The 26645-nt window shown below is 41.3% G+C and overlaps 2 protein-coding genes across 6 annotated transcripts; one reads left to right on the plus strand and one right to left on the minus strand.

Moving 5' to 3' along the window:
• Positions 1-14: 14 nt before the first annotated feature.
• ccdc9 (coiled-coil domain containing 9) lies at positions 15-14012 on the minus strand. Of its 5 annotated transcripts, XM_086080548.1 has the most exons (17): positions 13885-14012; positions 13055-13117; positions 12767-12893; positions 12114-12218; positions 11856-12014; positions 9953-10315; positions 9785-9868; positions 8841-9005; positions 8521-8702; positions 8365-8426; positions 7357-7401; positions 4793-4916; positions 4136-4238; positions 3617-4064; positions 3122-3313; positions 2182-2358; positions 15-746 (listed from the first exon to the last, which is right to left on the minus strand). In XM_086080548.1, exons 3-17 carry the CDS (start codon positions 12767-12769, stop codon positions 742-744), a joined length of 2217 nt encoding a protein of 738 aa, XP_085936674.1. In that variant the 5' UTR covers positions 12770-12893; positions 13055-13117; positions 13885-14012; the 3' UTR covers positions 15-741. The 5 variants fall into 5 exon arrangements, with proteins under 5 accessions (XP_085936674.1, XP_085936675.1, XP_085936673.1 ...); XM_086080549.1 differs by lacking the exon at positions 12767-12893 and having other exon boundaries at positions 4793-4913; XM_086080547.1 differs by lacking the exon at positions 12767-12893.
• A 4407-nt stretch (positions 14013-18419) lies between these two features.
• bbc3 (BCL2 binding component 3) lies at positions 18420-25410 on the plus strand. The gene is made up of 4 exons (XM_086080553.1): positions 18420-18706; positions 19726-19957; positions 23173-23369; positions 24305-25410. Exons 2-4 carry the CDS (start codon positions 19738-19740, stop codon positions 24398-24400), a joined length of 513 nt encoding a protein of 170 aa, XP_085936679.1. The 5' UTR covers positions 18420-18706; positions 19726-19737; the 3' UTR covers positions 24401-25410.
• The last annotated feature ends 1235 nt before the right edge of the window (positions 25411-26645 follow it).

A 26645-nucleotide genomic window follows, 5' to 3' on the forward strand; every position in this document is an offset into this window, starting at 1 on the left:
GGTGGTCTCAAATGTTGCCATTTCAGATATATATTTTTTTAATCAGATCTACATTTTAATTGAAGGCATGAGACAACAAAGCAGCTTATTTGAGTCTTTAAACATATACATGACATGTAAGAAGTTTCTATGTATGCATATCTTGCATTATAAAAAGCTCAATTTATATCTGTATTTCATGAAGCCAACCCCCCCCCCTTTTTTTTTTTAACAGGATCCATTCTGAGTGTCAATTATTGCAGTGATATGGGCGTTGCAGCAAACACTATTAAATGTTCTTTTCGGACGGCAAACCTGATAAAACTGTCTTTTGGTTACATTTTCAGATGTTAAAATGTACGAACGACTACAGAGTGGTCATACATCAGAAAATGTATCATAATATTTGCCTAAATGCGATACAAAACTGGTATAAAAGTGTCTTGAAACAACCAAAGCCTATTAAAGGGTTCCTGTAAATAAAAGCGCACTACAGACTGATTGGCCTCTGCAGCCTCGTGATTGGTTGACCTCAGGTGAGGGGGGGCGTTGGATTCAGCTGATTCCAGCAGCTCCATTTCATGATTTTTTTTCTCTTCCCGCCGCTGATCGGGGGTAAAAGAAAGAGTGAGACATAAAAACAACGACGGTGAGATAACCTTCTCCGCAGACAGACTGTGTGAATGCAAACATGGTTTGCGAGTCCCCTCCCGCCCTTCTTTCTTGGAAACGCGTGACATCACTCCAGAGATGGTGTCATCTTCAGACTGTTGACACAAAGACAATTAGGAGTGGAAAATATTTGTTGTTTTTACAAAAAAATAAAATAACATACTATAAACGTGAGAGCTTTTTGCATCACAGTTTTTGAGGTTCTGAGTTTGAATGTGGGCTAATTAAGGTATCGTGGACACGTAACCATCCTCAATACCTCTGGGCCTCAAATCAGCCAGCATTTTGTTTCCATTTGGCTTGATAGGACTCTCAGATGTATTTTGGTTCCTGTGTGACAACGTGGACTGCTATGTTAGCGATAGCGAGCGATTACACTTGGACATTTTATATTAAAGAAGGTTACATTGTTTCCAACGCATGAACATTTGACTTCTGCAATCATGTAAGAATATGACTTACACATTGCCAGTGCAGTTAATGAATTACAGTATTGTAACTATAACTGATCTAAATTGATATATATATTTTTTTTTAATTGAAGTTAACCAACCAAATGGACGTTCAGAGTTTCGTGGTAGCTCTGCATTGTATCAAAAAGTAGGCAAATTATATTTATACAAATGAAAGTCTGCTGTAATTTTGCAACACGCTTTAGCGTTGGTGTGTCATCCATCTTGTGACTTAATCCAATCACGCTTCAGCACTTTGCTCATTTCCTGGCAAAAACCTAATTGTGCCTCTCATCTCAGCAATTCTCTGGTTTCCTGTTCCCCCACCCTGAGCCGGCACAACAACAAAAACGAGGAGGAGACACCACAATGAGGTCTTTTGACTTCGCAATCAAACGAGGGCTTTTAAAGCTAGCAAAGACACCACTAGGTTCCGACAGCAAGTATTTTTGCTCTATGTCAACCAACCAGTCAGCAAATCAATAGTAGCATGGGCGCTGCTGCGACAACTTCTCAAGTCGTCCATTAGCCCAAGTGATGCCACCGCAGCCGCAAGCTGAGTGCGAGCTGCAGTGCTCGCTAATGGTCGTCCCAATGGGCTTGGAAAACACATTATGCAACTCAAGAGACTTTACTTTGCCACTTTTGATTCCTGGGGAAATGTGTCTGGACACATTGCTTAATAAAACTATAGTTAAAGTGCAATCCTTAGTTGAACCTAAATTATAAATTGTTTGTCTTTCAATGGATTTGTTGTCGTTTTGTTGTCTTTCAATTTTTCCCTCCCAATTGTTCTAGTCTTCAAAGACATTTTGGACAATTCTCTGCTCCCGATTTTGTGGGGCCACTTTGGAAAATATCTTTTTTTGGTGCTAGAATATACATATCAAGTAAGATGCTGAGATAAAAAAAAAAATCTGTTCACTTCTGGGTGGTAAGTATGGTAATTGATGGAGAATTGAGTTTGCATGGAATTTATGATTAATGGTACCTTGAAGAAACTGTCGCAAAATGTAATCAAATGTCCCTCCCTCATCGCAACAGCTTTATGTTTGTCATTGAATCGGCAGTAGCAAACCTGTGGAGGGCTGCTCTGAGGACGCCTCCGCTGTGGTAGCGGCACCTGTGTTCACATCGTCCGTGTCGTCGTCTTTGACATCTCTGTTGTCTTTCTCCTCTTCTGCTTCAGTTGTGCTTTCTGCTTCGGTGGGCTCGCTTACCAGGACGGTGGGTGCTGATGGACTTTCTGCTTTGTCTACAAGCAAACAAATGACTGGTCAATGAACGATTGAACGCTTACGAAAAATAATTTTACTGTGATTTTTTTTTTTCAACGTTCTCTTTCCATGTATTTTTTAACACACAAAAGCAATAAATTAATGTGTATATTACAACAAACAATATCAGATTTATTTTCCATAAGTGTTTTGGTCTAGTAAGTCAGGCTTACGCTAAAATAAACACAAACGAAAATGAAAGAGTTTATCTAATTCAATTATCGTTGCTAACACTTTGACCAGCGATCTTTTAAGCGTGCACTACGACAGCTTCACAATATTCTACAAAGTGCAGCGCAAACAAAAGTCAGTAAATCATAAATATGCAAATAAATACGTGGCTTTTATCACTTCAACTTTTCATGTTTCATGAAATAATCATGTGGACTGCACTTCAGACCAGAAATCATTTAGACATGGTAACTAACTAACAAACTAAATAAATAAATAATCAAAAAAATATACATTAAAAAAATAAGGCCTACCGAATAAAGCATTTGTTTGTTTTTTTCCAAATTGCAGATTTTGCGATTTGAAAGCTGCAATCTGCTACATTGCGATGTCGATTTCAACTTAATTAAATGGTTCAGCCCTCGTCTGATTCATGCTGCTTAACAACACACACACACACACACACACACACACACACACACACACACACACACACACACACACACACACACACACACACACACACACACACACACACACACACACACACACACTGGAGTAATTGATAACCTTGCGAGGGGGTGTCCGGCACATCTTGATGGTCTTCAGCGATATCCGGGGCGGTGGCGTCGGAGACATCTGATGGAGCGTATTCAGACGGCGATGCCTCTGACGTGACTAAGGGAACAGCCTCCGGCTCAGATGCCATGACGACTTCTGTCGTTTCCGGAGGTGATGGAACCGATGTGGTGCCAGAGGGAACTGAAAGGGAGAGTTAAAATAATGCATTTACATGTATGAGATGTGACAATATATATATATTTTTTAAAGATGACAATGCCAGTTGATGTCATGGGGAATATCTTGCCCACTAGTCTGCTATCATATTGTTCACTTCTCTCACTCTGTGAACCTTTTTCAGGCTTTTGTGTATCGCACTGTAGTCACTTTGTCACTTCTATTAACCTGTGCTTTTTTCAGGCATTTCATGCGGCACACTACTGTTACTCTGTGATTGTCTTTCCAGACTCAAAATAAGAATAATCAGGCGTGTATCAGAAGTACCTGTGTTCTCCTTGATGGGTTCGGCGGTCTCCTCCTGCTCCTTCTTTTGTGGAGGGCTGCTCTCAGTACTAGGAGGTTTCATGGGGCTCTCCGCTCCCATGCTGCTCCGTGGCGACAGCATCTCCATTTCCTCCCCCCAGTCCGACACAGGTTGGTGTCCTTCCAGCAGCTGGAATGGGCTGATGGGCTTTCCCACCTCTGGGGGATTCTGTGAGGTTGCCTGGGGTGAGGGGATGTGGACCTTGGGTCTTGGTGTACGCTGCTCCTGAGGGCTTTCGGCAGACACCGGCGGGGAGCGAGGCGAGGGGGACGCAGGGGAGCCGTGGTCCTTGTCGGCTTCCTCTTTCCCTGCGTCTTTCTTCTCGTCTTCGTCGGACACTTCATCCTCACCCTCGCTGGTGTCCTCCCACTGGTCATCGTCCTGCTCTTCGTCTTCTGCCTGCTCCACCTGAGAAAAGACGGAGGGAGTCACAGGATGTTATATCGCAAGCGTGTCCTCCCTCCCTTCTTGCTGCCCACCTTCTGTGTTGGCTCAGGTGTGGACTTCTCCTTTTTCTTGGGTTTGTCTTCTTTCTCGTTCTCCTCATCTTCCTTCTCTCCTTCCCACCGATTGTCATGCATACTGTAAAAAAAAAAAAAAGTCCATGTCCACTTAATGACATTGTGTTTTTCCACATGTAGCATTAAATATGTAGCCAAACAACCAGTGAAAGCATATTTTAGAACAGTACATTTTGAATGAGCATCTCCATTGGCTGTTAAAACTGTCAATCAAAACATGTACTTTTTTTAGACTGCACCTCCAGTCCTGATGTTTAAACTAATGGTTTAATTAAAGGATGTAAAAAATGTCTTTTATTGGCTTCCCCTCCTTGACAACTGGTTGCTAATATTATTTATGTTGCTTAAGTGGAATCCAAAGTTGAGCTCCCCAAAAGTGGAACAACCTGGTGTTCACCCAGACTGTTGAGGTAAAATTCTGCCTCAGAAGTCAAACGCAATAGAGCTCAGAGCAAGATTTTAGCTCGTGAAATGTTAAATGTGACTTAAAAAACATACCTACTGATAAAATCCTTTATAGCAACACAAGAACAGATCAATTGTTTTGAAAAACAATCCAGGATGCATGTATTGTGTTCCACTGCAACGTTGCTAAAGTTTAAATCGCTGTTCTACCTGTAGCTTGGCTTCCATCCTCTCCCTTTCCCTCGGCTCCGCTCCCCTCGAGGCCCCTGGGACCTGCCCTGGGACAGGAAGTCGCCGAATATGGGCGTCTTTGGGGGACGCTTGCCATCATCTGCTGGGGGAAACGTCGCAAAATGTAAAATACAAAGCGCATATCGTGTCAGTAGGACAGGTCACACACGCATGCAACTCAAGTGAGTTTATATCAAGGGTGAGTTTTAAAACGGGCAGTTGAAGCAGCTCATTTATAGGAGTAAAAAGAAACAACCAAAAACAGTGAATGCATAAAAAAAAATATTTTAATGTTAAAATAATTCATTCCCGTTTTAGAATCAGCCATCCATTCTCGGAACTTATTGTACTTAACCAATTGCTAAAAAAGTAAAATAAAATGTGATTTCCTTCATTAATATTCATTTATTTTATTAGTTACAATAAATAAATCAACCAATTGTTCAATTAAATAAATAAATAGTACTAAATAAGACCCCAGAGGGAGTGGCACAGGCACAATGAATTAATTGATGCAGAAGCTGTTTAATTCTTCACATTCTATATGGTTTATAATCTATAATTCTTTAGGATGCAAATTTTCTTAATAAAAAAAACACATTACAACCATTTCTGTATTGGGGGGGGGAGAACAGATTAAAGGCTTTTCTATTTATTTCAATGGTGAAAGATGATTTGAGATACAAATGTTTTCATTTACATATGCTGTAACAACGAATTAAACTCGTACCTCAAGGCGCGCCGCTACTGCATATGCTCAGGGGATTGAACTAAAAAAAAAACTAAAAACTGAATGGGCCACATTTAGCTGGCGGGCCATACTTCGCCCAACCCTGGTTGAGCTTAACTATGCTGAGGTTTGCATGAAAGATTGTGATTAAGAAGAGACAACAAAACGTCACATATGGAACTTCAGAATCTTCCGGGATTTGCCTTTTCTGACAAAAGGATGGTGTAGGAAATTGTCATCTTAACCAAGAAATGGAAAAAAAAATTATAAAGTATAAATCAAAGAAGTGGGAGGTAAGAATGAGCAGTAGAGAGGAAGGTCACAGCCTAAAAGCTTTGCAGGGATGGAGGAGGAGAGGCGGGATAAGTGCTTGAAGAGCGAGGCGGGAGGTGATGAAAAGGTTACAAAGAGAAGGCGGGAAGCGGTATCAGCCAGGGGAGCAAAAAGTCCCAAAGAGACGAGAGCTGAGGACATCGGAGTCATTCGGCCAATTAAGAGGCAGTGAGTGATGTAATACAGACGCCACTTCTTCCACTTAAGAGTCTGGCAAACGCTCAGAAAGCAGCAGTCAAGTGGCGCTAAAAATAATTCTCAGCTTTGAACCTTCACACCCATCATGGCTCATGCTGACCACTCTTCACCCACATCTCGCGTATGAGTAAATGAGAGCGAGAGACCAACAATAGGAGTGAGTGAGTGAGTGCGTGTGAGAGACAGCGAGTAAGCAAATGAAAGGTTATGAACATGAGGGAGAGTGCAATAGGGCCCAGCGCTCGTTTTTTTTGTTCTTTTTTTTGGGTGTGTGTGTGTTTTTTGTTTTTTTTACACACATTAACATGTTAGAACATTTTTTTTTAAATGTTAAAGAAATCCATCCATCCATTCATTTCCCCTGCTTATCTGGGATCGGGTCATAGAGGCAGAAGCTTTAGTACAGCGTTAGTGTATGTGAATGTGAATCGGCAGATGTGTGATTGAGATTCACCCACATAGAACGCGAGTCTGAATGGGACAGCGTGAGCGAGAAATGAGAGCGAATGAATGAGGGAGCGCGCGAGTATGTGTGCATGGTGGGTCCCAGTGTGACCCAATGCTCAACATGCCAGAAACCTACAGCTACTAAAATCACCAAAACACTTCCGGACTGATTAAGTCTCACAATCCTACTACAAAAGGTTCAACATTTTACCACTTGAAACAACCTCTAAGGTCTTATTACGTGTCTCTTATCGCCATTTCCTTTCAGGAAGTGTCCCAAAAAGCCAAATACACATGCAGAGTTAATCCTTTAATGCCGGCTGAAATTAAGCTGAGTGAGGAGCACATTGAAGGCATTTGATCATGAAGGCACCACAGAGCTCGATTTAAACAGCCCATAAGATGATTTGATGTCGGATCATCAGGCGGCCTGGCTGTGTGATACCACTCATCTCCTTACGAGGCATCGACGAGTCAGTGTTGCGTGAAGGGGGAATGTAATTACAGCTGGAGACCATAAACATGATGAGTGCCACTACTTTCATTTGGCTGCTCGGATGAAAACGTCACCCTCTCAAGTAATGACAAATCCTGGTGGTGTGCTGCCACCTGCTGGATTGGGGTGTAAAACGAGGCAACAAAATGGAGGAAAACGAAGAGGTTTGGTCCTGTGATGCATGCACAACACAAACTCACGCTCGAAACACAACACGCACAATGCACCAGCCACAAACACACAGCCGTGCAAACACACACACACACACACACACCATGAATACATGCAAGCACGCACACACCACAGTGCAACCGTCAGCAGCCCACACTGGGGTCTAACCTGAGGCTCTGCCCCGAGGCTCGCTGCCAAAGTTACGCCCTCGGACTGCAGGGAGGACACACAAAGACACCTCCGCATCACTCATCAGTGGGAACGACATCACAGATGCATTGTGGGTAATCGGTCATTACTCAGTATGGGTCCAGGACCCTTATGAGGTCTGCAGGGAGAACTCAACGCCACTCTGGGGAAATACACCCAGCCACTTAGCTAATGAGCTTAATCAACGGCCGCACACATCAATCGGTACATGCTGTGGTATTTGCAACAAAAGTGTTGGGATACCGGACAGGAAGAACATGGGACGCTCGTGTTCCCTGCTTCTGGGGAGATATTGGGAAAGACGTTCGGAGTGTATGCGACGTTTCCTTAGCCCATTTGTAAGAGTGGAGAATCAAGATTGCATTAATGGACCTAGTTTTATGCAGGGGGAACAGAAGAGGAAACAAACAGTGAGTGAGTGAGTGAGTGAGTCTGGGCACGTATGTGTGACAGTGAGTGAGCGAGTAAGAGTATGTGTATGAGTAAGAAAGAGTGTGAGTGAATGAGAATGAGTGAGTGAATGGAACTCAATGAGAGTGAGTAAGTGAGTGAGACACCAAGCATAAGAATGACTGTGTCACACTGAATGAATGAGTGAATGAAAGTGAGTGAAAGAGTGACAGACAGCAAGCATGAAGAAGTGACAGTGTGTGTGTAAATGAATGAATGAATGAATGAATGTTTGAAAGAAAGCCTGAGTGTGTGTGAATGTGCATGTAACATTGCTTCAGTGAGAGCAAGCAAAAGTGATTGTGTGAGAGCCCCAGGGGAGAGTGATTGAGTGGGCAACCAGGAACACTGTTATAAAAAGGTCCAAATCACATTCAACCCACAAATGTTAATCATGTGATGAAAACTAAAAAGGCTCCAATTGGAAAACAACCCCAATTTTAAGCACGTCCCAATACTTCTGCCCCTAAAGTATATGATGTGTTGTGTTGTGTTACCACAGCAACAGTAACATACCTCTCCTGCCACCCTGCTCTGGCGTGCCGCCCTCTGCCGCCACATTTGCTTCCTCTTTGAACCTGTCAACGGAAAAAAAAAAAAGTTTTGGGTCTGTACATAGATTTAATGAGCATGCGTTTCAGTGGAGGCCGCCACCACTGCTTCATGTCTTACATGTTGTCCGTCTTCTGTGCGTCCCACTCCCGCCTCCACTGTCCCGTGGCGTTGCGGTGGCGCGCCAGTCGCTCCTCATCGATCTGCTCGCGCTCCTTTTTCCAGCGCAGGTACTCAGCTCGCTCGCGGCCCGTCATGGACATGGTCATATCCATCGAACCTTTGGGGCCAGGACGCCGACTCTGTAGGGGGAAATACAACATTTAAGTGTTTTGACTCACAGTGTCATAATTGCATGCCTCCTGGATTTATTAGGAAAATTCAGTCCCTGAGGTCAGGATAAAGTTTTTTGTTTTAAATGGAGTCCCAGTTTGACTCACGGTCCATTCTTTCTCCAGGTCGCCGCCGGTCTTGACATTGTCAAAGTCCAGCCCGCCCCAGTTGCGCACGTGTCTCCTGCTGCCCTCCTTGCGGTCCATGTCCGGGGCCGGGCCAGAGCGACGCGGGTCGTCTAGGAAGTTGCGGAGGGGCTTATCGCTGTCTGCCTGAGGACGGAAAATGTCAACACTGTAAATAGACAAGGTGGGCCATATATTTTTTACACATACGGTATGTATACCTACAATACCTAGGGTATCTAAAACATTAAAAATATATACATTTCACATTTTCCGATGTATGGAAACACCCTGAATATTTGTAAGAAAACAACCAGTGGCGGCCCCTACTGGCACGTGTACTGATACATATACATACATTGCTGACCATAAACATGTTTTTTTGTTGACGGGTTCCAGGAGCAAGTGAATGTGGATGTAGGTTAAGGCAAGGTGGCAGGAGAGTTAAATTAATGTTGCCATGGTAACACAGCACACCAAACATTTGAGTTAACAAATGTACTGGGACACACAAATAAGGGGCACATTTATTTTATTTATTTAAAGGCCTGCAAAGAACTGTTTTTCATCAAGGCACCGAGTGTGTGCCAGTGCTCTGTGTTACACTGGGCTCTTTTTCTCATGTGCAAACAATATGAAAACTATTCTGCTGCTGTTGTCTGTTTCTTAGTAGGAATTAAAACAGCGAAGTCTGTAAGTATAGCAACCGAATCACAAAGTTGGAAATAGTGACTCTTTCATAAACTATGGCCTCTCTGTTCGCAGCCAAGTTGTTAGCGTAAGCAGTTCATATGAACTACAGAAGCTCCAAAAAAAAAAAAAAAAAAAAAAAAAAAGTCCTGACAAGACAAATTAGCTAATACAATTGATAAATCCTCCAAGATGGGCACAAATTAATACATATGTAATCCAAATGTGTTTGTTACCCGCTGTCCTCTCTCATATTCTGCTATTTTCTCCATTTCTTCATTCATCTTTTCAATGTTCTGTCGCCTCTTCTCCTCCCATTCCTGTTCAGGATGAAAGGAAACGTGTCACAACTAGTAAAATAACAAAAAGACAACATAATACAATTTTATAAAAAGTAGATTCACCTTGGACTTCCTGTCCCCGCCACCTGGTGTACCTCCTGCGTCTCCTCCTCCTCCTCCTCCGCCGCCTCCTCCTCCTCCTACTCCTCCTTCGCCTCCTCCTGGTCCTCCCCTTCCCCTCCTTCTTCCTCTTCGCCCTCCTGCTTCACCCGGCTCTCCATCTCTGGGTGTGCGTGGTTCCCATGCTCTCCTCTCTTGGCGGACCCCGCCTCCTCCTCTCGGGGTCCCCCCCCTTGGCATCCGGCCAGAGCCCGTCCTCCTGGGGGGGCTGTGGCCGTCGCTGGGTCCTTGGGGGCCATCATTCTCCTCAGAAGCTCTGCGGCCGCGGGGCGTGGAGGCCTTCCAGTCGTCCACCACTCGCTTGTCCTGCAGCAAACAAGAAGTGGTTGGCCTTTTAGTGCGATTAGCTAGGTAGTCGAGTGTGGCATTTTTAAATATTTGAACAAGAAAGCGGAATTAGTCCTCCCTTGGTGCTTTTTAATGAGCTCTTCTGTCTGTGAGATTGATTATGCAAAAACACAATGTGATACTGATGATGGGGGGGAGGAAAAAGGGATAAAAGACTCATGAAACATTGCTGAACATTTTAGTACACACACTTGCTTTACAAAACTTTTTTTATTAAACAATTTTCCTTCCACCTTGATTTTTTTTGTCATTTTCTGCATGACATGCACGCACTCACGGCCAACAACAAGGCGCTCTAAAGCAGTCACAACAGCAGACTATTTGAAGGGTAGAGTGGCTGTCTTTCAAAGGCCAACTTGCCCTAGAGATTGTATTTGATTTCCTTTAAACGCTGTATACACGCATGACGCACAATCTGTCCATGACATATAATCAATGCGACTGGCTCCTCCTACCAGCTGTAAATGATAACTGCAACGTTAAATGATATAAATAAACAACAAATGAAGCAAGTTGTAGTTGTGCATATGAAGTGATGGCAAAAGTAGATGTGTTGCAATGTGGATAAGTCCAGTGCCATTTTTCTTCATAAATACATTTTTATATAGATATGCAGACCACAATTGTTCCACCTCCATGAAGGTCTGCACTCAATAAGTGCCTCTATCGTTTCTAGTCTCAGCCTTTGGCTCATTAATAAAGCTAATTTTCTTTAAGGTATAGTTGTATACTTAGTAGATGTAAAACATAAAATACATTTGATGAATGAATGAATGAAAACGTTTTAAACAAGCGGCGGATTTCTGGAGGCTCAACGTCCACATCAAACTGGCGATCAAAAATGAAGCGTGGCTTACCTTTTGGCGAGTGTGTGACGCAAACAGAACAGGACATAAACGTAACATAAACAAATTACAGCCCGTGTGTGAACTTTATAGCATTATGTTGATGCCGCTGTCGGGGAAGGTTGTTCCGTCTAATGTTTATCTTTTTACAAGGCACGCTGACAGCCTTACAAGAACACAGGCTAGGCCCTCCATGAAGCAAACGGCAAAACTACTCTAATGCCAGGCAATCTGATTGATAAATTGTTTGATGCACTGCACTAGACAATGGCATATTTCATGTTTTCCCCTGTTTACAAATTCCATAGATGGGCACTGTCTGTGCCTGGTCTTCATTAAAAACAATGATCAGATTTTTTAAATTTAACTATTGAGACTGCAGTGTGTTTAAGATTGTTTATGTACTGATTATAAGCAAACTCTGTAAGTGAAAAGTTGAAACACAATCTGTGACATGATGACAATTTTTACATCACAAGTTAATTAATTCATTTAAATTCAATCAATACCCAGCCCATTAAATGTCCATCATTTGTCATGAGTGCAGCTTTGTGTGAATGACAGAGAGTATGATGACGAGTAGAAGATGACTGAAGTACAACATAAACAGCAATGTTTCCAGGAAAAGAAAATCCCGGGTTCTACATTCTTACCCCCGTCGCCGGCGACTTGGACAGGTCAACCGTGACTGTGAAGTTTTCTTTCTCCTGCCTCCTACGGTACGGCTCTGCTGGTTCCTGGGCCCGGGGCTTCCGTGGCGTGGTGATGGCGATGCCCTCCTGCTCAGCCTTCTTCTTATCTTCTTCTATTTCCTGTTGGCAACAAGAACGCAGGCCAATGAGTCAACATTAAATGGCCCCAGGCATCCATTTTGTCTCTAATAGGAACATCTGTGAGTGTCGGCTACGTACTTGATAGCGCTTGACCAGAGCTTCGTTCTTCTTTCTCAGCGCTTCGATCCTTCGGTCCAACTCTGCGTCCTTCTCCTCCTTAGTTTTGAGGTCCACTGCTGAAGACTGACACACAAAAAGAATGAGAAAGTTATTAAATAGGAAAAAAGAACTAAACAGTAAAACAAGATATAATAAGACAGAAAACAGATAAAGATACATGAGGTTTAGATGTTGGTAGACAAGAAAGGACACCAAAGACAGAAGAAGAGAAAAAGAAGACAGATTATGAAAAAAGACAAGACAGCAGAAAAAAGAGAGAAGATGACAAAAAGAAAACAGACAAAAACAAGACAAAAGACAGAATAAGATAAAACAGAAGACAAAAAAACCAGAACAACAAAGGAGTAAGTATAAGCATAAAAAACTTCTCATAAACACAAGCCAATGAGTGATTCATTCGAAATATGTCCCTAGTGAAACAGCACCGACTAGTGGACGGGAAAACCTGTACATCAATGCCCCATGCCCCAAATAGACACCACCCATTTCACAACAGGAAAATTAAAACTGGTACAAAATTAAATTACCTCAACTTATAGACACGATCATTCACAAAGAGGCAAGTGAGCCAAACCCTTTTGAAACCTCTTAATTAAAACAGCAGCACCTACCATAGCATTAAAGCAGTCTGATGATAAATTCCAGTGTGGCACTTGTTCCTCTAATGTTGCCTCATATCAAGACTTGCGCACTGTTACAGTCGAATGGTGCGTGATCACGCTACGATTACAATTTAACCTGCAAAAATTAGATTTTTGGGGGGGGGGGGGGGTTATTGCTCTTTCCTGCATGTCTTTCCCTCTCTCCTGCTTCTTGTCTCTACTTTAACTGTTCCGTCCATTAAAAAGGCAAAAAGCCCCCCCAAAAATACAAAACAGAAGAAAAAAGGATGAACTCACCATGGCTGCTTCTGTTTTGTTGTTATACACGGGCGGCAGGCTGACTGTTTCTGAGATAATGCACTGAAAAAGGAGACCACAGTCTATCAGTTCTTAAGAAAAGCATGTACATCTTACCACTATGCAGTTATATTTAAGTAACTAGCTTTACAACATTTACTCCGTATGTTTCGGTAGGTAGCAGAAAGTGTGTCAAAGCCACTAACGTTCTACTTGAGCTATGCATGAGTCGGCAAGGCTTACAGAACGTTTCTTAGATACATATATGTAATAAATTATTATTTTGAAATTTGCAGTATTGTTTTACACTAAGTCACCATTATGTTCACTACTACCTAACTTTATTTGCATAGTCAGCCATTAATAATGTTTCACACTGACGAAGTAGTCATGCTGTCTGCATTATAATGGCAGTGGCGAGGCCATGTGAAGCTATTTTAAATCAAGCTAAACTAATCGGAGCTCAGGTGAGGTTAAGACAGTTTTGCGCATGCGTGGAGGCAAATCCTTCACGAGGACCCGCGGCCAGGCGGCCAAAGTAGGGCGAATACGAGTCTCCAAATACACCATTTACATATTTTCCAACGCAATTTAAACAACCACATGTTTGAGAAACACCGTCGTCTACAGAGAGAGCTTTCCCGCTCTTTCCCAGACGTTTCGTAGGACGAATGTTTGACTTTAACGTAACGTAAGCACGAAGAGCCATGACACAAAGCGAGCCACACAAACCAAGCCACAACGCCAATACGGACGACGTGCAGTAAAACAAGCGAGTTGAACGACAACGCTGGCGCAATTAAAGTCGTGCTTTTTACAAAAATAATTACCTCGCCTAGACGTGCTGACGATGAGTTTATACTAGCAGCTCCTTGCCACTTTCAGCACCCCAGGATGCCCACGTTACTTGGATTCCGGTGAGGTAAACTTCATTTCCTGCTAAAAAGTGAGACATGCTCGGCGGATTTAAAGGGACAGTGACGCTAGTCTTGAAAGTGCCTGAGTGCTGAGCTTGTTAATCACGTATTATTTGCATTTTAGCTGTGATATAATATTTCATATATATTTCACTGTTACGTTTCCACAGTTTTTTTTTACTGTCTCTAATAAGCAAAAGTTGGCGTTAGAAAGCATTTTTTAAGGAAGCCCAGAAAATGTAGTGCGGGCGTTTTCCAACGGATGGCGCTAGATGTCTACAAAGGCTGCCTGCCTGCCTCTCTGTCTGTCTGTCTATCTGTCTTTCTGTCTATCTGTCTATCTATCTATCTATCTATCTATCTATCTATCTATCTATCTATCTATCTATCTATCTATCTATCTATCTATCTATCTATCTATCTATCTATCTATCTATCTAATCAAACTATGTTGCATTCAGGTGCAGTCTGAAATTGCACCAAATTACAGTGAAAATGCTTAACCTAATAATTTATACATTAAATTGCATATTATCATTTAAATTACCTCCACGTTTATCATCATATGACACATTTCATTGTACTCCAATTGTGCATCAGAATGTCAATAAGGGTCTACCACTGCTGGATTGTTGTTGTCAATGCATGAGTAATATAGCATATTTTCACTGGGGGGTCACACAAAGGTTACACCGTGGTGGCACATGATTTTAAATGGCATAACATCAGGTGACCAATATGATATAATATGTAGAAACTGAACATAACATGTTTGCAAGAGTCAGTGGTCGTCCATTTATGTCAGTCATGCTCATCACTTCTCTGTTGAAGGAGGTGGAAGGTTTTGGTGGTGGTGTTGGGGATGGGTGGGGGTGGGGGGTGCTGGGCGATGATCTCATTGTTGAATTAGTCAAACAAGCTCCCCAGAGACAACACCGGAGCCCTTGAGGTTGTGATCACGGAGAGATGACACCAACGCCGGCCACTTTTGTTTATACACAAGACCGTCTCCAGGGTGGATGGTAATGGAAATGGCTGTAGTGTGTGTCTCCGGGCAGTTTACAGATGCAATAGCCAATAGCACTAACATTTCCTCCAGCTTTAAGCCACCTAGTGTGAAGTTTTTGGCTTGTTAATTCCCATTTCCGCACACCTGCAAAAATGACAAAAACAATTTAAAATGTATGCAAGGCCACATGCTGGCAATCAACTTGCTATAGGGCTGTGACGACTATTTGAATAACCCAAATAAGTCTGACCGTAGAAGCAAATGGAGCCGGCGTTAAGATTAAAATACTGAATCAATGAATCATTTATTATGTCTCGGCTGAAATGATGGCATTTTATGTTAATAATGACCAACAGTCCAAACGTCCACATATGAACTGTTCAAAAAAAGGTCAAACTACATGTTGTTGCCTGAATATTACGATTTTCAAACTAATACTTCAAAAGCAGAGAAGTATGTTTACTGTTTTAACCTACTTGATTTAGATTTGATTTAGAACAATTCAATTGTTTATTATACAGTATTTTATATTTACTAATGTACCTATGTACTAATGTTGTCTATTCATTCCTGCACTTAACTAAAAATGACAGTTGTATTCTAACAGTTGTATTTACGTAGTTTGTAACAACGAGATAAATTGTAACAAGGTCAATTATTCAATTTATTCAGATCCACAACGCAGAGTCAGACACCACTGGTTTCACGTGATTTTGTTTGTCTGCGTGAAACGATGGTAGACGATACTCGTCCGGGCATGTACCTGACCCCCCCCGAAACCCCCAATTCAGTAGCCCGAGGATGGTGGGTGGGGAGGTAGAGGTTTGGGGTGGGGGGTAGTGGTGGTGGTAGGGGTTCATTTCCAGCTGATTAGACCGCCTTTAACCCTGCAACAACCCACCCCCTTTCTTCCCTCTCTGCCCTGCAGCTGGGGTAGACAATGTGAGTGGGGTTAAAGGTTGCCCGGTGGGGGTGTAACTAGTCATTTGTGATGCTAATGCTATTCTGTGATGTCACTGTAAACACTACTACTACTACTACTACTACTGCTGCTGCTGCTGCTGCTCCAAGTGACATAATGTTTTTCCTGCATTGCAGCACACATGTTTGTCACAACAATACAAACAACACAGAAAAAAACAGGTTGTGGCTAAAGCTATGCAGCCATTCTGCATTGTCATTTGAATCTGCTAATTAGCTTAGCAACAGTAACCAAGCAAAATCGCAATTAGATTGAAATCACGCTATATGTGAGTTTCTTATCCAGTCACATGAAGTCTAACATGACTGCTCCAGGCCACAACCAAGCACATGATGGAAGGATGGAAATTAATTTGTGTGTTAGTCATATGGTAGCCCAAAAAAAACAAAAAATTATATTACATAATAGATTTACTGTTGAAAAGATGTCAAATGATTGTACTGTATAGCTCACCAGTCATTATACAATGAACCTCCACTATTTACGGGGACTAGGGATGAAGCCCTGACACAAAGAGTGAAAATCTGCAAATACTGTAATTGAAGCCCTCATCCAAAATGTTTATAACTATATTAATAGTTTAAACTCTGAATATACACCAAACTATTATCCAAAAACACTTAATGTCATTTCAAACTCATCTTACAACATTACACAAAAATAACTGGCTTCAATGTTCCATCATGCTGCTGTTTGTGGTCAAGCCTGCTAAGAGCCCGTGGCCAACGCTTGCTAGGCCTTAGCACAGGGGTCACCAACCTTTAAGAGAACTACTTCTTGGGTACTGATTACTGCAAAAGGATACCACTTTGAGTCACACTTCTGAAATAACAAATTTAATTTGCTCAAATTTCAGTTTTTAGAAGTAAATCATCTCCTTATCGTTGTTGTGCCCGCTAGCTAGTCTTCATGTATGCTAGGGTTTAGTCGTGGGCTGCACTACTGACCTTTGAACTATATATATTTTAAAATAAATATTGTCATTTCCAAATTTTCACCAACGCAAGTGTGATTCTAACAAGAATAGCAACAATAAAAAGTTAAATGTAATTCACAATTCATTTTTTTTTAGCATAGCAACACAAAAATAATTGGACGCTTCTGACTTATTTTGTTTCAATAGCATTTAATTGGTAGTTTAATGATACAAATCTGTGGTTTGGAACACTTCTTAGTCCTATTCCTTGTCCTAATCCAATAAAGATTAGGCCAACTATTTTGCTAGTTCCTATTTCATGATGTGTGAGTACAGTGCCCATTGAGGGTCAAGTCAGCACTCCCTTAATTTCGATGATTGGTCAATTCACATTTTTGACAATACTGACAATAAATCGGCAATATAGACAATTAGTGGAACTTGAGATAAAAATGCAGCGCAAAGTAACTGATGCTATGCAGTTATTATGCCCCCCTGAACCAAAAGCATTACGCTACGAGCATACGCCTAGTAGCCTAGCCCTAGACAATATCTGAGGACACTTAATGCCAGTAGCAAGCACATGTGCGTCAGTGACGCCATCCAGGGATTCCCAAGTCATATAATTGATGTCACATTACACTTGTTTATGCACTGTGATCCCATGTGTCTTTCACCTTTCTGATTACGGATTTAAATTGAACCTCAAGCACAGATTGATTGCACAGATTGATTATTATTATTATATGCCAAGCTTGTGCAGCACAACACAGAGAAACATGACACCCTAGGCTGACTCATTGTTAGGAAGTGAAGGGGAAAGTCAGCTGGGGGGTTGGGGGATAAAACTCAGCATGGGTGAAGTTTGTTTACATGCCAAAGAAGAAACCAACTGTTAAAATGCAAATCCCTGCAGGCCCTGTTTCATGACAGTGACAGTTTGCATGCAATGAGTTGAGTTAGTGACATGCAAGTGTGAGTAAATACAAAAAAAAGTGTGTAAAAAAGGGAGAAGAAAAAACTGTGAATCAGGACTGCAAGTAAAGAGGGGGCGGAGACAGCAGCTGGTGTCAGGGAGCATGTCAGCACTTGTTGTGGACCAGGAAAGCCCAAACAACGGAAGTCAAGACCATACTCCGTCAAAATTAAAGCACCACACATGGGGGGCTGCAGTGTTTGTATACAACAAATCACCACGTGCACTAGACATACTACTACAACTACATGATACTACATACTATAATATTACTCTTAAAATCTGAAAACTATGTTATTTTATTCTGTAAAGTATGCAACTTTATTGTATTCTCTTTGTATTCTGATATTTGTTTGTCGTCTTTCCAGCTTGGCCCTAATAAAGTAGTTGTTTTAAAAATAGAATAATTCGATCATTTATGCATTTTGGGTGATTTTCTGCCACTGTTATTGACGTCGTAGTGTTGTTTTAAGCTTTTAAAACACAAATGACCACAATATTCAATCAGTCACACAGTCAATGTATTATTTTATGTTGAAACCCCAGACCGGATGTTGCTGCCAAGTATAAAACTGAGGAAACCCCCGCTAGGCGGCAAAGACTCGAAAAAGACGAAGACCAACAAACATGTCACGCACTCGTCGGTAGCGGCTAAACGAATGGACGCGTAACAAATTTCTTCGACTAGTCATCCAAAGTCGTCGGGCGAGGTCGTCTGACATGAAGTGACACTCGTGGACCGACCGCATGACACTTTTTTTCGCTGCGGCCCGCTTCTGATGTTCCCGGGTTTGCGCCTCTCTACTCACCGGTCCTGAAGAACAACTCATTACGGAGAAACACCACTCACCGGTAAGACAAAATGGTCGACACACAACTGCTCTACATATAGTGCAAGACTGTACTCTTCGTATTTTAACATGCTAGCCGTGCTACTAACTAACACTTTACAATCATCAGTGGCCTGTTATGTCCATTGTAGGAAACCCCACGTGCAAATGCAGTGGCAATGTCGCTAAATGTACATGATGGGGTAGAGTACGTGGATTTGTTATTATTATTAATTTAAATGGAATTGTTAAAATGGTGCGCGTGCATTTTGTTTACAAACACTGGAATCCAAAATGGCACATGTGCTGCCTCCTGGCGACCGATGAAGGAATATAGGTCAAACATGCAACTTAAGTGCATTTTTGCATGATAAATACTCGGCAGTGTTGGACTTTTTCTGACACTTGCAACGCTTAATTCAGTTAAGTGAATGATTCTTAAACTTTTTAGACCAAGAGTTACACACCAAAAAAATACCTAATTTAACATTAAAAATGCAGTAGTGTAGTAGGCCATGGTGTTAATTAAAAAGAAAAAGTAAATCATTTTAAGACACGGTAATATTTTAAGGTTAAATGGTACGTTTCAATATAGGAAAATTAAAAATATAGGAAAATAAAAGCCATTTAATTAACGATTCAATTATAATAGATTGCTCATAATAAATAAATAAACAAATGTTTTTTCTGCATAAATGTATATAAATAATCAACTGTTCTTAAAGATGAAATGCATTTAAAAGTTGGATACAATATGTATTTAGAAATTTTTGGTGTAATTGGTGCTGTGGAGCGTTATGTTTTTGTTTTTAGAAAAAAAGCTATAATGGATTCGATGTATTGACTGCATTTAAACACCATTTAAACCACTCAAATTGTTGTAACAAAATGGGGGGGGGGTTCAAGATAAATCGAAGTCAAGAAAGCAGAATAGCAGCTACATGTCTGTGCATTGTCCTAAATATAGATGTATAGTGTATATAGTGTACATAGTGAGTACGCTAACTCATTGTAAAAATGTGATTTTTAATTTTCTTTCAGGCTACCAGTAAGATGGCACGTGCTGAGACCGTAGAGAGCGTGGGTGAAGCTGCCGGAGGGGCAAGTGGCCCTCTGCCCCACCAACACCTCAGCGCTTGTCACTCCTTCTTGCACAACTCTCCCAGCAATCACCACCAGAACCAGCAGCAGAACCGCCGGGAACAACCCAATCTGCCTACGCCACCGCCTTCACCACCCAGCCACCCAAACGCCGTCTTTGGAGAACAATCAGGTAGGGTCATGAAATTCAGAGGCAAATGGGCTCCAAAAGGGCTCAAAAATGTGTTGATTGGTAATGATTCAAATATTAACATTAGGGCCTGACAGATTAATCGGCCCGGCAATTTTATAGGCTCATATGACCTCTTTTGAATTGGAGAGAATCAGCCCTTTTTTTTTTTTACACATTACAACACAAGATAAAGATAATAATGACATGCAATTACAACCAACTAACCCCCACCTCGCAAACCTATAAAATGAGAGAGAAAAATTGACAGATTCTTGCAAATTTTTCTCTCTATTGTAAAGTTAAACAAATACTTTGGGACAGAGTATTGTAAAACATTCAAATGTTCTGCCTGTAATTTATATCTTTATTTGTTGTAGGCGTTTAGGAACCAAAATATAGGTTATTTTACTCTTGATATAATTTTTTGAATTAAACGGCCAATTAATCGTTTATCAGAATTTTATTCTGCCAAATATCGGAATCGGCCTAAAAAAAACATACCGTAAGCTGCAACTGTAGGAATACTTAAACATATAATTATGTGTGTACATAACTGTGGGGTATATTGTAATTTAGGATACTTTTGTGTGTGTGTGTAATGTAGGCCAGGAATGTGCAAAAGTACAGACAGTGCAAATAGAGCCATGTGTGACATAGTATAATGATGGAATCTTTGCAGGTATAACCATGCGTACAGTATATAAATATGCCAGTACATAACCGACGGGTATATAGGCGTATTTACTAATCGCTTTCCAAATCAACAGAAATGTACGTTGGTTGGAAAAGTGTAATGGTGTTACAGATGAATATGAAATGAGCAGTGAGGGGTCTGTGCAGTAGTTATGCCCAATACCCAACTACCCGTAGTGAGGGGCATCAAACCCAAGGGTCACCACAGCTACAGCTTGTAACTGTTTACTGTTTTAGGCATTCACAAATTCCAAATGTACCTCATGGGTTTCTCTTGGGACCACTGATGGTCCGCAAGTCATGCTTTGAAATCCCCAGGTGCGAATTGTTGCTACTCTGCGGTTGGTCTTCCACGCCTCATCATTCCCACGTAATAAACTTGAGTTCAAAAGGTGTACTGTGAGGTGTGTGTTTGTAGATTGACGTACATTGGCGTACTTTGTTGACGCAAGTGGCAGCCAAAAGTGCTCCGACCAGTTTGAAGAGCAGATGATATCGTTGACAGATGAAAATAAAAGTTGACACATGCTTTCTGTTTCTTCACGGCGCTCAAAAATGCAAACCTATCTAAGCTTACAAGCTAATGTTCGTTTTATTGTTAATATTTTTAATAATATGCAATAGTAAAAAAAACAAAAGAAAACAAGTATCAGGCTGCGCTTTGGACACCCTGATTTAGTACTTGTGGGGTTATAAAGATACCAAAAGTGTTTTTTTAAATTATTAATTTGCATTTTAATTCATGCCTTTTATTTTTTAATTCATTCTTCTTTGTCAGGCAGTTGCTAGCCTGCCATTAACTGGCTGGAGACTTTGTAACAAGTACATTTGTGTACCAATCAAAACAAAATTAACTAAGAATATTTTTAGCCTGATATCCTAATTTCCAATGTCATTTTTAAGTTAATTATTACAATATCAATACAAGGTACAATTGAGGCAACCAATTCTCTTTCTACGAGTAATTTTTTGTTGCTTTTACAATGTTGTATTTTAAAAAATAATCTAAGAGAATTTGTGTTTAATTACTAATAATTTTTTTGTTAAAAATATTATTGAGGAAAATGTCGGTAATTACTAACTTCATTTTGAATAAAAATTACTTTATTTAAATCGTTTTCTGACTGAGCCACATTTTCTGACCATTTCTGTAAGAAGTACAGATTTGAGTGACTTGTACTATTTGTTTGTATAAAGAAAAGGTTGATAATTAATTAATAATTATCTTTTTCAAAAGCAGGGCATTGCAAAATCGTGTTGTTGTTTTTTTTTGCCATTCCAATATTTGGCAGAATAAAAGTTTGTTAACCAATTAACCAGCCCATTCATTTAAAAAAAACAACTAATACATTTAAAAAAACATATTTTTTGGGTCCCTTAACAAACAAATAAAGATACAGCATAAATAACAGGCAGAACATTTGCCAATTTTATAATGCTTTGTACTTTATTATTTGCGTAACGTTACAGCAGAGACAAAAACTGGCAGATTGAGATTAAATTGAGAAGACTAAGTCAGTCGGGCCGTAATGAATATTTTAGTACAAAAAAAATCTTAAAGGGAAAATGGGTAACTACTCAGTTCATTTTGAATAAAATAACATTAAAATATTTTTATTGACCCTCACTTTATGACAATTTTTTTTCAAGAACATGAATTCCAATAAATGATGTCTTATGTAAGTAGGGCATGAGTGGAAACTTGGGGAGTTTTTTTATTATTTGTTTGCATCTTGAAGAAAAGTGACATGTTTGGTGGCTCAAGTAGTTGTGGGACATACCCCCCCCCCCTTTTCCCCCTCCTGCAGCTCGTCTCCCTTCCTTCCTGCCTCCCTCCCTCCCTTCTCTGTGCTGCATCTCAGCTGTGGGGCATGTTGAGACTTGTCCTGCACGTGCACTCACGCCAGCAGCCTGCATTTCCTGCTACCTCACACATTCAATTAAAACATACAAGAATAAAATAAACACAAAATTAACATGCCATGTAATTTTGTCCATTTTTTTTATTGAACAATTATTCCTCGAAAACTTTATATTTAGGAGCTTTTGGGTGCATTAAGTATTGTTTAAAATGTAGCCAACAGAACATTTTCATAATTTTCAGCATTTGATCTCTGGTATAAAATTATTCAATAAAACTTTAAATTGAGGGGAATTTGGTTTATCAAACTTAATGTTGTAAATGAGTCATAACTTCTGGACAACCCTGTCGATGATTAAAGTTAGTCAGGGAGTTGTCCAATCAGAGTGCAGCACCTGCCAGCTCCACTGCCAATCAAGGCAGCACGCCTGTCAGTCTTCCAGTCGCCTTGGCAACAAGTCACGGCCCTTTCTCATTTTGTTTTGTTTTGTTTGCTTTTCTCCCGTCTAGTCACCTTCCGCTAATCATCCTGTCTCAAAAAGCCCACCGGGGTACCGGGGGTATCGTTTCCATGGCAACCGTACGGAAATGCAAAGAAAATAAATCATAAGTCAACCCCAAAAAAGTCTTAACTTCCTGTTTGTGACTTCTTTCTGTATAGATGGGCAGCAACGTCAGGAGGCGGCCCATCAGCGCGGCCCCCTGCCGGACCTGCTGCCTCGCGACCCACGCCCGTTTGGGGGTGGGTCGCATCCCAGAGGCGAGGCCACGCTGGAGGCGAGGCACGTAGACACCACCGCCGTGGCCCAGCAGCTCCGGACCATCGGGGATCAATTTGACGCCTCCATGATGAGAGCGGTAAGATATCTGCAGATATGGAAATATGTCATGTCATGCGCCGTGATATTGTGTGACATCATTGCGTGACGTAACGTGATGTGACATTTTAGCTAGGCGCGATGACATCATAGCATAACGTCCTAGCTTGACGTCTTCGTGTGACACGTGGCGTCACATGATGCAACATCATCCGTGATGTCATCAGAGAGTTAGTTAGACTTCACAGCTGGAATCGTGGCTAACCTCATAGTTCCAAGCATGACGTCTGTGTGACATCATACCGCGATTGGCTGCTCACTGAGCTGAGCGCTGGTGTGGTCCGCTGATAAAGGGAGTGACAGGCCAAAGGTCAATGTAGGATACACGTGACTGACTGCTGTGACTCCGCCTCTTTCTTTTGACATCCATGTGACTTTTAGGCTGACACATGGACTTTGTTGTTGTTGTTGTAATATAACTAACTAAACATCACACAAACACAGTGTGTGTGGTCTTGACTTTATATTATGAATGAGCTCACTTTACTCTGAGCAAATGTTGAACTACTGTGCTGCTTTTCTTATCTCCTCCCCCCTCTCACCCCTCCTCATCCCTCCTCACACTGGCTCGCGTGAGGACTTGTCAACAGACTCCCTCCCCCCTCCCCCCTCATCATACACCACAGGCTGCATGTCTGAGTGAGGCCTGGGATGACATCATCTTTGTTTACGTGCTCAAGGCTGTGTGTGTACGTGTGCATATAGACATCTTTGAATGGCCTCTGCATGTGTGTGTTTGTTATGCTTATTTTTGACTGGCCTGTGTGCACACATAAATTATACACACTTGTGTTTTGTATTGTTTTTTTGTTTTTCATTTTGGTCATATTTTTTCAATTCATATCCTTCAACTGGGTGGCTAATCTAGTTAGCACGTTAGCTTACTAGTATGTGTCTGTGTGTGTCTGCCCTCAGCACGACGCCCCTCAATGGCAAGACTGGATAGACGCCGGCCGAGGCTTCCTCAACTTGACGGCGCGCACCCTCAGCGCCCTCTACAGGCTGGCCTAGGTGTAGGTCCAGCTGGGTTACCACGGCAACCACTAGACGCGTGCGAGGCGTCTGTGCGTCTGCTGGTTCGGACCGCAGACGACACTTGCTGACCTTTTTGTTTTTTTGTCAACTGTGAACGTGGATCCAAAACCTTTGACGGTTGTCCACACCGGATGCTAAAGCTAATGGCTAGCCAGTTACGTTCAATGAGCTTTTTTGGGCAAATGTTTTAATTTAATTTTCCCCGTATGAAATTGGTTTGGTTCATCGTGTGACACATTGAGTGCCTTTGTACTGACCAATTACACACACGCACATTTTTGGTACAGGTAAATGTCCACACAACACACACAAACAGACAACACAGACAGACAGACACACACACACACATGCACTATTGGTCCTCCATGTTGTGACTTTCAAGAGTGTAAATATTTGTTACCAATCCTAAACGATGCGATGATGGTTAGAAACTAAATCCAGTGGATTTGAGATGTATGTCACGCAAAACATGATTTGATTTGAGTCCCGAAAAAGTATTTCATCATGTTTTGAAATGATTGTCTAATAGGTAATTTATTTTTGCGGTAGCATATTTGTAGCCTTCTTTTGTTGTTTGTCATTTTTTTCCTATGACGTTTTTTAATTTATTTTGTGTTCTGGACATTCCTGTTGCGCGTGACAAAACGGGAAGCCACAAATCTGGCAACCACGTGAGCTTGGCCTACTACATACTACAGAATTTGCCACTCAAATAAATCTTGATGTACTTTAACTCAAAAGTGCACTTTCTATTTTCTGTTTTGTTTTCAGCAATTGTTGACGTTGAGCATGTTTACGCGACCGCTTTGCTTTGGTACCTTTGCTAGCCGCACGTTTGCTAATAACGTGGTTAGTTCCCGTTGGGCCGTTTCGTTAGCGGCCAGTCAACTGAACTCATCCAGTTGTTTTGTTTTTTACTGTTGTAAAGTTTCTACTGGAATTTTGTACTATGTTCTTTTATATAATAAAGTTAATTCAATAAAGTATTGGTTTGTGTTGTTTTTTTAATTTACATACTGTACATAGACTGCTCTCCAAAAGTATTTGAACAGTAAGTGAAAGTCTTGCAACAGCTTTGATTTAACCTACAGTGGATATAAAAAGTCTACACACCCCTGTTCACTTGCAAGGTTTTTGTAATATATACAACTGAGACCAGGATTTTTTTTATTATCTTCCATTAATGTGACCTATAAACTACCAATTGAAAAAATATATTCTCGTCAAGGCAAGTAAAATTTTTATTATCTTCCATTAATGTGACCTATAAACTACCAATTGAAAAAATATATTCTCGTCAAGGCAAGTAAAAAAAAATTGGTTGCAGAAGTGTGCACACCCTCACAACTGGGGTGTGGCTATGTTCGGAATGAACTAACCACATTCAAACTCACATTAAACGGAATTAAACACTTGCTAACATTTAACGCACCTTTGATTGACCCCCAAAAAGTTCTAAGGTTCCATCAGGCTTTTTCTGACATCTTAGCACAAGCCATGGTCTACAGAAAGCTTGCATATGCCATCAGAGCGATCTCATAAGGTAGCAGTCAGCTACAAAAGAATTTCCAAGGGCCTAATCAGAAACTTTAAATGGTGTCAGGTGATAGAAGCAGACAAAACAACTGGAAATAATCTGTTTACTTTGTAACGTACATCACAGCCAATTTTGAGCTGCCCCATTTAGGAAGCCCCGAACCAACCAGCCAATGAGGGCGGCCTCAATAAGAGCACTAGATAAAGCAGGGTCATTACGTGTTTTTAATTGGCTGACAGCGATGGCGCCCCAGGGGAGGAATCCACATGTAATTGCTGTTCTTGATCTATTTCACACTCATGAATAGGAGCAACATGAAATGTCTCTTGGGCTTTTGTTTTAGCAGGTCCATCATGGCCACTCACTGACCCACGGTGGCAGGGCCGCAGCCATCATTTTAAACTTCAATGAGCAAACGCTCATCTCGCATTTAACGGATCCTCATCATAGTGGCCAAAGACCTAAAAGCAGCGGCAAAACATAGTAGCTACTAGAACTTGGAAAAGGACAGACTGGGAATCAAAACTTGTGGTTTGTAGGAGACATTTTCTCACAGGTGCAGTATGTAAAAAAATAAATAAAAAGGCTTTGGTCGGTTGTCTTTGAGTAATTTAGCTAAACATACTGGCTAGCCTGCTAACATCAGCGTCTGTGGCAGCTGGTGGAACTTCCTCCAGAGGTTGG

Source organism: Leptonotus elevatus, chromosome 7, assembly GCF_054856555.1.
Source record: "Leptonotus elevatus isolate MCC_2025b chromosome 7, RoL_Lele_1.0, whole genome shotgun sequence".
NCBI lineage: Eukaryota > Metazoa > Chordata > Actinopteri > Syngnathiformes > Syngnathidae > Leptonotus > Leptonotus elevatus.